Source organism: Pongo abelii, chromosome 10, assembly GCF_028885655.2.
Source record: "Pongo abelii isolate AG06213 chromosome 10, NHGRI_mPonAbe1-v2.0_pri, whole genome shotgun sequence".
NCBI classification, from domain to species: Eukaryota; Metazoa; Chordata; class Mammalia; order Primates; family Hominidae; genus Pongo; species Pongo abelii.
The window spans coordinates 103781920-103798085 of record NC_071995.2 but is presented as its reverse complement, the minus strand read 5'-3'; the positions used below and the strand labels follow the sequence as shown (position 1 = coordinate 103798085).

The window sequence follows — 16166 nt, the reverse complement described above, 5'->3', positions numbered from 1 at the left end:
AGGTTGAGATGCAATTAGGAAGAAACACAGCATTTGAAAATATTGGTAACATTCTATTTCTTAAGTGGGACAGTAGTTTATTATTATTTTTAAAACCATGCTTAGGTATTACATATTTATACATATTCTAACATACACATATACTCGTCTGTATTTATAGTTCATAAAAAATAAATCTAACATAAAATATCTATAAACAAATAATACAAAGAAAAAAAGGCTGAAAATCCAAAGGCAGAATCTCCAAAAGAAAAATCTTTATTTCCTGAACAAATCTAGTCAATTATTAGGAGAAAATTTACCAGCAAATCTTAATTTCAATTTTTACAAAAGGTTAACTGTGCTCTCCTGCCTACAGGTTTTTTCTTTAATACAGAAGTAAGCTAAGAAACACGTTACCATACTTGCATAAGTGCACTGTAATTCTTAATTCATTTGACCACCTCTCTAAGTAGTCCACTGTTCAAATCACAAGATTACAGCACTTCATCTAAATTACAAAATAAATAGCCTCATGTTAACTAACCTCATACGCATGTAAACACTATAATGGATAATGGTAGACAAGTTGTTTTTTTTTTTTTAACTCATGCAACCTTTTTAAAACTTCCATGAGTAAAGCTTTACTGATAATATTAAAGTTAACTTTTCCATTTTCTTTCTTTTCTCTCTCACTACATTAACTTTTTTTTTTTACTGTGCGAACTGGATATATTAACTTTATTTAATAAAGTTTAAATATAATGACCAGTTGTAAGTAGTTACTCAGAAATTTATTTAAACGGCTAGTTCCTTTATTCAATTGAGAGAGAAGTACTTTCTCACAATTTTCTGTTCTCATATAATCATGTAGTCAAATCTTACAAGATTATCCTAATTTAAGCCTGGGTCATTTCTCAATTATGATGGCAAAGTAAAATAATCTAAAACCTACCTTGAGAAGTTCAACAAGCCTGCACAATGCCTTAACTGAGGTTTTGGTCATTGGCTTTTGCATGGACATGTAGAGATTCATTGTGGTTTTAATAATGGTACCAATACTATACGCATACAAGAAGCCCTGTAAAGGAAAACATTGATTATAATCACAAGGAAAGATTTTCTTCAAGATTTCATTATCTATTTAACAGCAGTTATTCCTCAACTTACCATAATTAATGTTTCTAAAGTTCATTTTAAAGCCAGCTCTTAAGATTTGGAAATATTCTTCCTCACAGAGACAATGTTATACATGGTGGTTAAGTTTCAAAGCAGCCCTAACCGTTTATTTATCCTGTCACATACCAGAAGTTTTGTACTGTCAAAATAATAGTGTATAATTATAGCTTAAGAATCTTTCCCTTAAAAAAGCTTTGAGTGAAACAATTTGGATGTTAGAAAGGTATCTATTCATCCTTATCTTACCTGCCAGGGAAGAGAATAAAGACTCCTATCTGTTGCCACATAAGGCAAGAGCTGACGACTCTAAGGAGTTACAAATTTAAAAATAAGGAGAAAGAGAGCTGTTCTTCAGTCAATACAGATAGGCACAGAAATTTCTGAGTTCCAGGCCAAGTCCCCCTTTCCTATTCACCTAGACCAATCCCCACAGTCCATCTGCTATCTCGTCCTTGCCGAGTTTGGTGCTAATTAGGCTTTCTCTCCTTCCAGCCCAATGAGAAGAGAGTCTCCCTCCCTTTCTATTCATGAAGGAAGCCAGGTCTTGTGAGGTGTTAAAATTCTTTTAATGGTATTAAACTCAGTGAAACGGTGGAATAAGAAAACAGGAAAAAAGGGATATTGCTTCTCAAACACTTTTTCATTTAAACCCAAAAGTGACACACAGAAAAACACAAAGATAATGATGGAGATTCTTTGGGTCTATAAAGTTCCCAAAAGAGACACATGCACCGTTTAGCAAGGAACCTTAACTATGTTATTGTAGATACATTAAGGAGGTGGGACAGAAGATATATGCCAGTGTTCCTCAACCTTTTGCTCCTGTCCCACCACATGTGAAAGAAAGTATTCTCCCATCAGAAACAGTGGCTCACTAAAGGAATGATACTCAGCACAAAGTAGGAGTTCCTCTGAACCACACACAAAGTTTCTCTGTGGCGAAGAGACATGCTAAATTAAGAAAATGAAAAAATCAAAGAGAGGATGGCATCCTAAGAAAGGTGACTGTAAGACCAAAGCTTGGCACATACATGCAGAAAGAGCCACAGTCTTCCCTTGTCGGCTGTAGGACTATTACATCAGACCCTACCCTAGCGCAGCCCCGGGAAAAATTAAAAAGCACATACAAGGAACAGCAAAAATCTAACTCTAAGTCAGGCAGAAAAAGGAGGCTTCCCTTTTTTAGGGGTACTTGAAGTTACAGAACTCCAGGACCCATATTAGCTCATTCCCAGATAACCATTAATTTGTGAAGGGATGTATTTTGAAATCTAAATTGTGAGGGAGAGGGCAGTCTGGAGTCTGTATTAGTTAATGACAGAATAATTTAGACCAGCCTTCCCACTGAGAACAACTAGAAAATCTGGGCAAAACGGTTTAAAAATGCCTCATAAGGCATCAAAGAGGATTCAAATAAATAAGGAAATATAAGGCCAAGATCTGGAAGACAGAAACTCAGAGAAGTGAGCCTGGCATTCAGAGTTGCTTTCTCTTAAATCATCTGCCTTAAAGACAAAAGCCAAACATACCTTTCAACAACATCTCACAGGGAAGGGAAATAAAAATAGGAGCTCGGGGCTCATCGGAGCTGGTTTTCATAAACCACCTAAATTCTGAGTTGGCATCCTGAAGGATAACCCCCCAAAAAGTAAGGGTGAATTAAACAACCATCACAGGATCAAAATCCCGCTTCAAATCATCTTGATCAACCTACTAGATTGATATAACCTGGGTTGCTAACCGTCCTAGACTAGCTGTGTACAAAAGCAAATACAAATACAAATACAAATACAAATCCCTTCTGGAGGAAGAAAATATCCAGATCCTCAAATTATGTCTACAGCTTTTCATATACAATGTGTGGCACTCTATAAAAAAATAACTGGGCATATAAAAGGTAAGAGATGTACAAAAACAAGAGAAACAACAGATAAGAGAAATATCCAAATAATGAAATTATTAGACATGTGCTTCAAAATAAGCTGAATGTGTTGAAGAAAATAAAACACAAAATCAAGTATCTCAGAAGAGAACTGTAAACTATAAAAAAGTCAGCTGAAAAGTAAAATTATTAAAACTCAGTAGATGAATTTAATAGATTAGAGACAGATGAAGAGAGACTTAGAACAGAGGAAACAGAAAAGAAATAATGCTTGAAGAGTTAATGGTAAAGAATATTCCATGAATTCAAGAAGCTCTACTGACCCCAAAGTAGCACAAACACACAAAGAAAACCACACCTAGGGGCACTGTAGGAACACTGCTAAAAGCCAAAAAGTAAAGAAAGATACATATTTTAGAAGCAACAAACCTACAGTTGACTTATTAACAAAAACAAAGGAAGCCAGAAGACCATAAAATGACACCTTTAAAAGCTAGAAGAAAAAAAAAACCCGACCAACCTAGAATTCTAACACAGCACAATGATTGAAATGAAGACATATTCAGACCAAAAACTATTACAATTCATCAACAGAGACTTCTATTAATGAAATACTAGCAGGTATTCCCCAAGTAGAAAGATGAAAATTAAGAGATGTAGGAAGAATAAAAAGCGACAGAACAGGTAAATATGAGTAAATCTAAATAAACACTGAATATAAAAACAACAATAGCAATAATAATGCCTTGTGAGGTTTAAAATACAGAGGAACTCAAAGTACACAACAACAGCACAAAAGATGAGAGGGAGATAAATAGAACTAAAGTTGTTTAAGATCCTTACACTGTCAGGAAAGTGGTAAAACTACTAACTTATATTAGAGCTAAATGAGTAAACGATACATCTTAAAATGTCTAGAGTGACCACTAAAAGAACAGTAAAATAATATAGAATTAAACTAATAGAGAGGAGGAGAAATAAAATTAAAAATACTCCAAAAAAGAACAAGAGAGGAAAAGAAAAGGGACACAGAACAAGTGAGACAAATACAAAGCAACTAGTCAGGTGGTAGTTTAAAACCAAATATATCAACAATGACATATAAAAAAAATAGTACTATAAAAAAAAAAAACAAAGATTATCAGATAGGAGAAAAATATACGCTACTTACAGAAGACACACATTAACTATAAGGAGCCAGAAAGGCCACAAGTGAAAGAATCAAAAAAGATAATACCATGCAGACATTAATTAAAAGAAAACAGTTATAGTTAATATCACACAAAAGAGACCTACAACAAAAAGCATTACTAGAGATAACAAGGAATATTTCTTAACAAGAAAACGTCTAATTTACTAGGAAGATAGAACAATTCTAAACATTATATACTTAGCCTCAAAATACACAAAACAAAAACTACAGAACAAGGATAAACAGACAAATCCACAATAATAGTGGGAAATTCTAACACTACTCTCAGTATCTGAAATAGACAGTATCATTAATAAATATGACCCTCTTTTCATATACAAAATGCTACAACTGACAAATACAAATTATACATTCTTTTCAAGTGGACGTGAAATGTTTACCAAAGTTGACCATAGGCTAGGCCATAAAGCAAATTTCAAAATACTAAAATTATTTAATTATTATTGCTACAACTCAATAATAAAATAACTAGAAAATCCTCATATATTTCAAAATAAGGAAATCTTTCAAAAAGCCCACAGTTATAATAAAACTTTTAAAATAGTTTGAAATAAATGAGAGTAAAAATACAACATATCAAAACTTCTAAGATACAGCTAAATAGTCAAGTTTTGAAGGAATATAGAGCTTTGAAAGGGTTGTTAGAAAATTTAAATTAATAAGTCACACAGATCCCAACATAACCAAATCAATTTGTTTTAATAAACAAAAACATACTCTACCCTTTGTTTAGTTTTTTCAAAGTTTAACTTCTGTAAGTTGGATTAACAAAAAAATGATTCCCCAAAATATTATAAGATGCAACTACCTGTATAAAAACATTACATCTATTGGTGAGATCTTCAGCAAATTTATCCATTCTCTGCTCTTTAGATAAAATAGATTCCATTTTCATCATCCATGAGCTCACAAAGACGTAGTAAGACTGTACATCTCTAACAAAGGAAAATATTGGGGTTACTCAGCAAAGAAAATTTACTTCCATTTCTTGATATTGATTGGAGTACATTATTTCCCTGCAGCAGTCATTTCATCTTTCTGGTTTTCAAAAGATAAATATTATATAGACATATATAATTTACTCATTCAACAAACATGCCAGGCACTGTTTCTCAGTACAGGTCCTGAGAACACAACAGTGAAATCAGCAGTAAATAAAATGAATACAAATCCCTGCTTCCATGATGCTTACATTCCAGAAAGGAGAGCTGTATAATAACGAAATCAGTAAGTAAAATTTTAAATTAATTAAGATACATACTACAGAAGAAATAAAAGCAGGGGAAAAAGGATAAGGACTAGGGTGGAGGTACAATTTTATACAGCATGATCAAAGTAGGCTCATTGAGTAGGTGATTTTGAGCCAAAGTTTGAAGCAGATGAATGAGTAATTCATGCAAATATACGAGAAGTGTAGAAAAGTGAATGACAAACGCAAAATCCTAAGATATTTGGAAATGTGTCTGGCTTGTTCAGGTAATAACAAAAAAGTAAGTATACATGAAGCACTGTGAGCAGGGATTAGATCATCGAGATACAGAGGGAGGGAGTGGGGGACTAGAAAGGTGAGATGGGGAAGGGATTTGTGGAAGGCCTTGCAAGGAGTAGGGATTTTGACTCTCAGAGAGACAGAAAGCCACTAGAGGATCTGAGCAAAGTAACTTGATCTAAGTTTAGTTTTAAGAGGATCTGATGAGTTGAAAATAAACTACAGAGGGGGCAATGGTAAAAGCAGGAAAACCACCCAGAAAGCTACTGTAATAATGCAGAAGAGGATGACAGCTTGAACCAGAATAGGAACAGTGGGAGTGGTCAGAACCAGAATATAAAAGCTAATAGTTATTGAATGCTTACTACATGACAGCTACCATTCCAAACACTTTACACACACACACACACACACACATACACACACACACATTACCTCTTTCAACCCTCACATTAACTTTATGAGGCAGGTACTACAACCTCCACACAGAACAAGAAACTGCTACGCAGAGAAGTTAAGCAGGCACCAAGATCATAAGTTCAGCCACGATTCAAGCTCACATCCAGGAAGCTTTCCCCTCCCAGAAAGACTAGGGCAATACAAAATGTAATTCTCTCTACTATTCAGGATGATTACAAATACTAAATCACTCCATCAATGTTTCCCAACTCAGTCTCATTCCAGATGGGAACCTCTTTACATTCACAAGCTGTTAAAGCTTTACTTTTCTTTAAAAAACTTAGTATGTGGCCTGGCACGGTGGCTCACACCTGCAATCCCAGCACTTCGGGAGGCTGAGGCAGGCAGATTGCCTGAGGTCAGGAGTTCGTGACCAGCCTCACCAAGATGGTGAAACCCCGTCTCTACTAAAAATACAAAAATTAGCTGGGCGTGGTGGCGCACGCTTGTAATCCCAGCTACTCCAGAGGCTGAGGCAAGAGAATTGCTTAAACCCGGGAGGCAGAAGAGGTTGCAGTGAGCCAAGATCACGCCACTGCACTCCAGCCTGGGCGACAGAGGGAGACTCTGTCTCAAAAACAAACAAACAAACAAAAACTTAGTATGCAAAAATGGGCAATTCTCCTTTATGGAATCGGACACTACCAACTCTTTCAAAATCTTCTTTAGTTACACAGGGTAAAGAAATGTCTCATTCTTCCAGGTCAGAATCAGCTAGAGGATAGTTCTTCAGGGCAAGGAACTGAAGACACTCAATTACGTTTAGAACCCCACACTGAGGTCAGCGGCTAGCCATATTGCTGGGCAATCTGTCAATCTCAAGAGTTCAATCTAAAGAAGGATCCTGTCAAAATCTCTAATAAATGTGACTCAGGGAGGTGAAACCCTAGCACAAAATCTGAGAAAAACGATTTCTACAGAGCCATAATTCCATCAGACGAAAAACACAAATAGTCGTACTTTGTGGCTTTGCTTAGAATGGTGCTGAAACATATTGTTTGACTTATGAAAGCCTGGTCCTTTTTTAAAAACAGACAGCACGGTCCTAGAGCAACACCTTCACTTTTGAGGAGGAGGTTGTGATCAAGACTCAGCAGGAATCCCATGTACAGGAGAGAACAGAAAAGTCATAAGCAAGGACCGCAGAAAGAGACCTAGGCTAGACTATGGAACTCTCCCTGATGAGCAACAGTGTCAAGAACACTATGAAGAAGGCAGTAATACACAGTGAACGGCATTCAGCCAGCTTTAGGTAAGACTATAGGATAATGCAGAGGCTTTTATGTCACTTCTGCCCAGCACTCTGTGATCACATCCAGATGACAGATGATCTTTACCTCTTATAAATATATAAAAACGAAATTGCTTCAAGTTTTAAAAAGCAAGTTAACTGACAAAGAGTACAAAAATTGCCAAGTGTCCTATTGGATTGTCAGTTGCATTTCAAAGTACAAACAGGAAAAATACCAGGGTAAAAAAACAAATCTCCTGCCCCAACATAAAGCACTAAACAGTGTCAACGCCTATATGTCAATATGGGGGGTTGAAACAAAGATTCAGACCTCTGTCCTCTAAAGGCAGTGTTTTCCAGTGTTAAAGTGGTTGTGAATCAAAAGCAAAATGCAAAAATCCACAAACCTTGGACCCCAGTCAAGGAGGCAGCTGGGACACTGGCCACTTGGGGTCTGGTGTATAGTGTGGGGGCAGGAAAACTGTTGCTCATTGCTCTCCATTGCTCCCTACTCACTTACATAAACTCTGAAGCCTGACCTTGGGACACCTTTTAGACACCCCCTCAACTTTCTCTAAAATGTCAGGACAAAGCCCATGCTGATCACATCATCCCTCTCCTGAGTTTCACTTTAGTGGAGTGAATTTTAGGTTTCCTGCAAAGAGACTGAAAAAGATAACTGTGCCCTTCATCTTCATGGAGCTCTGTAGTAAAGAATTTAGAAACAAAATCTCATCATGTGATAAGTCTTTGAAAGTCAACTTATTCAACTGTCCACTTAGTAAGACTCACTTCCCACAGATCTTGGACTGACAGTTATCTATATTCTGCCTACACAGCTTTAGTGAAGGAGACTACAGAGCAGCCTACACAACGCTACCTGCTGCAGAGGCACTAGAATAGGACTGGCACTGGTTTGAATGCCCTCCCTGACATGTACTTAGCTGTGTGACCTGGCAAAGTTCATTTCTCTAAGCCTCATTTTATCTAAAAATGGGATAAAAATAGTTTAGAGTAGTAGTTAACAGCCTGGGCTGTAGAGTTGAACTGCCTGCATCTGCCACCTACTAGTTGTTTAAACCTGGGCAAGTTTAATCTCTGTAGGGTTTTCTCATCTACAAAATGGCAACAATAGTATCTACCTCATACAATTTTCTGATCATTAAAGGAGGTATGTGTGAAGTTCCTGGACTAGCTACTGGCGTATAGTAAGCACTCCATAAACATTAGTTGTTACATTTATTATTTTCTGCCGGAAGGCTGCTACATTCTCTATGGAACATGATATGTTTAAAGCTATTAGCATAACGCCTGCCATAGAGTTAAGAGCTTCATGATGTTGGCAATTATTATCATTACTATCTGTCATCTTCACCTTTTGGTTTTAGTTTAGCCTACTGGAGCCACAGAGATCAAATCTGCTCCCTCTTCATTCTGAATGCCCCTCAAATATTTAAAGAAACCCACCACATCATTCCACAGATTTCTCTTTTAAAGGCCAAACTATACAGACACTAACAAAGAGAAAATAAACAAGAAGGCATGGTTCTCAGACTTTCTGACATCCTGATCAGCTCCATCTAGGGATGCTGCAGTTTGTGACCCTCTCAAAACATGGCACCACCAAACACCAGCTATGATCTGACCAATAAAAATTCCATGGAATATACCTGGGTTATGAAGTAATCTGCACAACAAACCCCCATGACACATGGTTACCTATGTAACAAACCTGCACTTATACCCTGAACTTAAAAGTTTAAAAATAAAAAATAAAAAAAATTTTAAAAAGAGGCCGGGTGTGGTGGCTCACGCCTATAATCCCCGCACTTTGGAAGGCCGAGGTGGCGGATCACCTGAGGTCAGGAGTTCAAGACCAGCCTGGCCAACATAATGAAATCCCATCTCTACTAAAAATACAAAAATTAGCCAGGCGTGGGCGCGGTGGCTCACGCCTGTAATCCCAGCAGTTTGGCAGGCTGAAGCAGGCAGATCACAAGGTCAGGAGTTCGAGACCAGCCTGACCAACGTGGTGAAACCCTGTCTCTACTAAAAATACAAAAATTAGCCGGGCGTGGTGGTGGGTGCCTGTAATCCCAGCTACTCGGGAGGCTGAGGCAGGAAAATCACTTGAACCCAGGAGGCGGAGGTTGCAGTGAGCCGAGATCACACCACTGCACTCCAGCCTGGGCGACAGAGGGAGACTCTGTCTCAAAAAAAAAAAAAAAAAATTTAGCTGGGCATGGTGGTAGGCACCTGTAGTCCCAGCTACTCAGGAGCTGAGGTAGGAGAACTGCTTGAATCTGGGAGGCAGAGGCTACAGTGAGCCAAGATAACACCACTGCACTCCAGCCTGGGCAACAGAGCAAGACTCGGCTCAAAAAAAAAAAGAAAAAAAAAACAGAACAGAATTTAATGCAACTATCAATTCCCACGACCTAGATACATGATGAGTACCCCTCATCCAAAATGGTTGGGACCAGAAGTGTTTCAGATCTTGGAATATTTGCATTATATACTTACCAGTTCAGCATCCCTAATCTGAAATCCAAAATGCTCCAATGAGCGTTTCCATTGGGCATTATGATGGCACTCAAAAAGTTTCCAGTACTGGAGCATTTCAATTAGGGATACTCAACCTGTACTATAACTAACTAGTTTCCACAACCTGGGTATTAGCGTTATTAACGTAAGCTAAGTATGTATTGGCATTTTGAGTAACTGCATCACACTGTTACAAAATATCAACATTCTAAGAACTAAAATACCCACATTTTTCCCCACTTACTGCTACTCAAATGGAAAGATAAATCTCTACATATATCTTGTATTACTTAATTTAGCTCTTTAATCTCAATCTAAACATTTGTTTTTATCCCTCTTCAACCCTGATTTAGGATACCTACTAGAGTTCTGAAATGAGTAGACCTGCCTAAATCGGTTGTAGTTTTCCACTTTAATCAGAGGACATGGCAGTACCAAAAATGACATGCTCTTCCTTCCCCCAATGTATAGTAGTGATCCAACTTCTCTTTGATAGTCAAAATCAACAGAAAGTGGATAAGTATCCCCATTACATCTTTAGCCATATCACAAACAAAAATCTGTCACCAGCATGGGGCTAGTGGCAGAGTCCTGTGTCATTTCACTCAAAAGCTTTATCCAAGTTAACGTGATTTTAGCCATGTACTCAAGAAAGAATGTGCAATAAATTAATTGTTGAAGCTGGGTGATGGGAACGTAGGGGCTCTTTATACTATTTTCTCTACTTTACGTATATTTGAAAATTTACACAATAAGAGATAAACAAAAAATAAGGATGTATACAAAAAAATAAGGATGTAAAAAAAAGAAGAAACAAAGAGTTAGAAGTGTGCCTTTGGAGAGCAAGACTGAAATACAGGAAGGAATTGAGAAGAATTATCTCTCCCTTTAAGCTTTAGCACTTTTTGATGTTTTATATACATGCATATACTATTTTCATAAAAATAAAAATAAGGGGGAAAAAGGAAGCACATCAAGAAAAACTCAACCTCTCCCAAAATCACCATGGACACACAATGTTTTTAATGTCATCAAATGATACCTACCGCAACAAAATCTGAGACTTCACTTCATTTGGACAAAAAATATTTAACACAGATGATAAAAACTATGTATGTATGCATTTGTATCCATAAAGTATAATCTGTCTACATCTTAAATTGACTTTAAGTATAAAATATTCTTTACAAAAAACTTCTAGAAAACAAATCTCCTGGAGATTGCCTGACCCTTACTTATCAAGTACATTTAATCTTATAATTCAAATGGTACTATACATTAAAGTGTGAGCATAATCTTTGAAAATAAAGGATATCTAAATATTTTCATTATACTTGTTTATAAAACCTACTTGGTAAGTGATTGAGCTTTCTGTTGTAGAAAAGTATCCCTGTGTAATTTAATGGCTTGAAGACTTTTTCTGTCTAGAAGTTTGGCAGCTGCTGGTATTTTCTGGATCAGAAAATTATCAGGAAACCAAATAATATTAGCAGTTAGAGTGATGGCTGGTACCTGAAACAGAAAAGGGAAAAGGGGAAAAATCATTAAATGCAGGCTAAACAACAAGCTGTTTAAAAGTTCTATAATACACATGGAAGACAACTGATTTCAAGAAAAAATAACCACAAAAAATACTTATTATTATGAGACAAATATCTTTCACTTGGCAGAGTTAAGGCATTTCTACATCTGGTGTTGAGCATGACAATTTTATTCACCTGAATATTAAATAACACACACACAAAACACCCTCTCATGGACTGTCAGATAAAAAAATGCAACAATAGAAACTTGAATCTTCATGTCCTTTAGTTTCATTCTATATATGTATATAAGTTTAAAAAAAATTGGCTGGGTTATCATAGTTACTATCACTTGATGTTACATACAAACTAATCTTTCAATTTTGAAATCAGATACCACATTATGAAAATAGCAAAGACATAGAAAGAAATATATTTTAAATTTCTTCATCTTCAGTAATGAAAATCAGTGGCAAAGAAAAGGAAAAGAAAAAAGTAGTATTAGTAGCACTAAAAGAAGTTGTACAGGAACAAATCTGAACACCATCTACCAATATGTAGTAATATGATGTAGAAATATGACGTATTTTCATTCACTAGGTTACTTATTTCTGGAATACTTGAATTTTACAAGTGAATACTTTTAAATTATTTTTGTAAACAGGAATAAAATGCACTTTAAAATATTTAGTTTTATCTGCAATCTTTTTAATCTACTCAAATTGAAAAATAAGTTTCAAGTTCTTACCTTCTTACAAATGTCCAATAAAGACTTATAAAACTTTTTATCAATAGTTCGAAAAATCTGAAAGTGCAATACAAAGAGTCCACAAATTCCAACATACTTGTCTCTCTGGTCAATTTCAGAAGGCTCTCCTTACACATCAATAACATAAGAGAAAGCAGAACAAATATACTTCAATTATGCTTTTAAGGAAATGCAAATTTTATAAACGAAAACCAAAAAATGCGATTTACATTACCAAGTTTGGCTTCTACGTTTGCAAAAATTGATCGAATACTATGTGCAAATTCCTCAGCAAAAGTACTATTTTTTGACACAGATACTCCTCCATTGAGAGAATCAAATTGTTGTTCTATACAGGCCTAGACAGGAAACATTGAAAGAGAAATTCAGACTCTCAATAATAAATGATTAAACATTTAAATATCATACACTAAATATAGTGTATGATAAATTTCTGTATTCATCATTTAAATTTTACTAAAACTAAAGCTCAGGTTCTTAATCTAATCTAATATTTAGATCTTTGTGAATGAAAAATATATATGTATTTATATATTTGGGTACTAGTTATGTGAAAGTAATAAAATTGAACCCAAATCTATAATCCTGTATAAAGAGATACACACGATATTCAGAGATGTATAGAAGATAAAGCATATTTTTTATTTTACTTTGCACTTTTAAGAGTAGAATTTATGTTTTCTGCTTACAATTACTTTCCTAGCACTTTATTATAGCACGTATAGAAATGTCTCCTGGAAAAAGAATCAATAACAAAAAAATTCTCTTCTTAACCTAATGAACTAACATTTAAATTGATATATAGTTGACTCTTAAACATAAAGTTAGGGACACTGACCCTTATGCAATCAAAAATCTTCATATAACTTTTGTCTACCCAAAAACTTAACTAGTAATAGCACATTGTTGACCAAAAGCCTTATGGATAACATAAGTCAATTAACACATAAACAGATTAGTATCTGCATATATTTTATGCATTCATGATATACCTAACTTTTCCTCAAGTTTTTAAAATATTTCTAGGCTATGCCATTTGTCTGCAAGTTTTTTTCAAAATGTTGCTAATGTTCAAAAAATTTTCTAATACATTTATTGAAAAACAATATGTATATAAGTGGACCCGTGCACACTTCAAACTCATGTTGTTCAAAGGGTCAACTGTAAACAAGAGTTGAGATCAATCGGTTAAAAACTGTGATCATGTAAAACATAAACTAAAGGTAACCTTGAAGTATATTATAAATGGAATATAATGCAATTTCGAGTGGAACCTGCTCAAAGCAGCACTGTCCAACAGAACTTTCTGTGATGATGGAAATATTCTACATCTGTGCTGTCTGATATAACTAGCCATTAACTATATGTGGCTATTAAGGACTTGAAATGTGGCTAGCGTGAGTAAAAAAGTGAATTTTGTATTTCATTTTAATTTATTTACATTTAAATAGCCACATGTAGTTAGAAGCTACCATACTGGACTGTGCAAACCCAAATTACATTCCCTGGGCCTAGGAAGAATTAAACAGACTTGTTAAGGGTTGTCTTAAAAACCTTAACCTGGCCGGGCATGGTGGCTCATGCCTGTAATCCCAGCACTTTGGGAGGCTGAAGTGGGCAGATCACAAGGCCAGGAGTTCGAGACCAGCCTGGCCAACATGGTGAAACCTCGTCTCTACTAAAAATACAAAAATTAGCTGAGTGCAGTGGTGGACGCCTGTAATCCCGGCTACTCGGGAGGCTGAGGCAGGAGAATCATTTGAACCCAGGAGGCAGAGGTTGCAGTGAGCAAAGATTACGCCAGTGCACTCCAGCCTGGGTGACAGGGCAAGACTCCATCTCAAAAACAAAAACAAAACGAAAAAAAACCTAAACCTAGAGGTTAACAGCAAACACAATACAGGCACACCTCACAGAAACCATAGGTTCAGTTCCCAACCAGCACAAAAACATGAGTGACACCAATTTCCAAGGTGGGCAGATCAACTGAGGTCAGGAGTTCGAGACCAGCCTGACCAACATGGAGAAACCCATCTCTACTAAAAATACAAAATTAGCTGGGCATGGTGGCACACTCCTTTAATCCCAGCTACTCGGGAGACTGAGGCAGGAGAATTGCTTGAACCCGTGAAGCAGAGGTTGTGGTGAGCCGAGATCGCTCCACTGCACTTCGGCCTGGGCAACAAGAGTGAAAGTCCGTCTCAAAAAAAAAAAAAAAAAAAGTTATATTTACACTATACTATAGTCTATTAAGTATGCAATAGCATTATTTCTAAAAAAAGTACATTAATTAAAAAATACTTTATTGCTAAAAATGCTAACATTTGAGCCTTCAGTGACCTATCATCTTTTTGCTGGCCGAGGGTCTTCCCTCAATGTTGATATGCTGTCATTAGGCTTTGTTGTTCCACTTATAGAGAACAGGCAGAGTAGAGTAATATAATTTTTAAGGGCCCTAAGATTTTCAGAATGGCAAATGGGCACTGGCTTTCTTTGAAGCCAGGCATTGACTTTTCCTCTATGAAAGATGTAGGTGGCATCTTCCAATAGAAGACTGTTACATCTACACTGAAAAATCTGTTGCTAAGTGTGGCCACCTCTATCAGTGATTTTAGCCAGATCTGCTGGATAATTTACTGGCTTCTACATGAGCACCTGCTGCTTTTGCACTTTTATGTTATGGAGACAGCTTCTTTCCTTAAACCTCATAAACCAACCTGTGCTAGCTTCAAATTTTTCTTCTGCAGCTTCCCCACCTCTCTTAGCCTTCAGAGAATTAAAGAGAGTTACGGCCTTGCTCTGGATTAGGCTTTGGCTTAAACTAACGTTGCGGTTGGTTTGATTTTCAATTCAGTCCAACAAAACTTTCTCCATATGAGCAGTAATGCTGTTTCACTTTCTTATCATCTGTGTGTTCACAGCACTTTTAATTTCCTTCAAAATGTTTCCTTTGCATTCACACGTTGGCTAATTAGTCACAGCAAGAGGCCTAACTTTCAGCCTATCTCTGCTTTCCCCACCCCCCTAAAAGATGGAGTCTCCCTCGTCGCCCAAGCTGGAGTGCAATGGCGTGATCCTGACTCACAGCAACCTCTGCCTCCCAGGTTCAAGCAATTCTCCTGCCTCAACTTCCCGAGTAGCTGGGATTACAAGCGCTTGCCATAACGCCTTACTAATTTTTGCATTTTTAGTAGACAGAGGGTTTCACCATCTTGGCCAGGCTGGTCTCGAACTCCTGACCTCACGTGACCTGCGCGCTCGGCCTCCCAAAGTGCTGGGATTACAGGCGTGAGCCACCGCGCCCGGCCCTATCTCTACTTTTGATATGACTTCCTTGCTAAGCTTAACCATGTCTAGCTTTTGATTAAGAGACATGAAACTCTTCTTTTCATCTGAACACTTAGAGGCCACTGTAGGGCTATTAATTGGCCTAATTTCAATATGGTTGTGTCTCAGAGAATAAAAAGGCTTGAAGAGGGGGAGAAAGACAGGACAAGAGCCAGCCAGTTGATAAAGCAGTCAGAACACACACAACATTTATCGATTAAGTTCATCATCTTACAGGGGCACTATTTGGTAGCACCCCAGAACAATTACAATAGTAACATCAGAAACCACTGATCACCATAACAGCTATAATAATAATGAAAAAGTTTAAAATATTGCAAGAATTACCAAAATGTGACACAGAGACAAAGTGAACACATGCTGTTGGAAAAATGATGATCAAAGACTTGCTTGATGCAGGATTGCCACAAACCTTTAATTTGTAGAAAATGCAATTATCTGGGAAATGCAATAAAGTGAAATGCAATAAAACAAGATATGCCTATACCTAACTACTAAGATCAGATGTCAATCCTCAAATATTTTTATCCATTTACATAATTTTTCTAAA

At 36.6% G+C, this 16166-nt stretch overlaps 1 protein-coding gene across 5 annotated transcripts in view; it reads right to left on the bottom strand.

Annotated features, from left to right (window-relative positions):
• Positions 1 to 16166, bottom strand: part of WASHC4 (WASH complex subunit 4) — a 61430-nt gene that overhangs the window by 30494 nt on the left and 14770 nt on the right. For all 5 annotated transcript variants that reach the window (NM_001372246.1, XM_054526362.2, XM_054526361.2 and 2 more), the window contains 5 exon segments: positions 935 to 1060; positions 5062 to 5188; positions 11328 to 11488; positions 12248 to 12375; positions 12483 to 12606. In NM_001372246.1, the coding sequence (NP_001359175.1) occupies positions 935 to 1060; positions 5062 to 5188; positions 11328 to 11488; positions 12248 to 12375; positions 12483 to 12606 (666 nt within the window).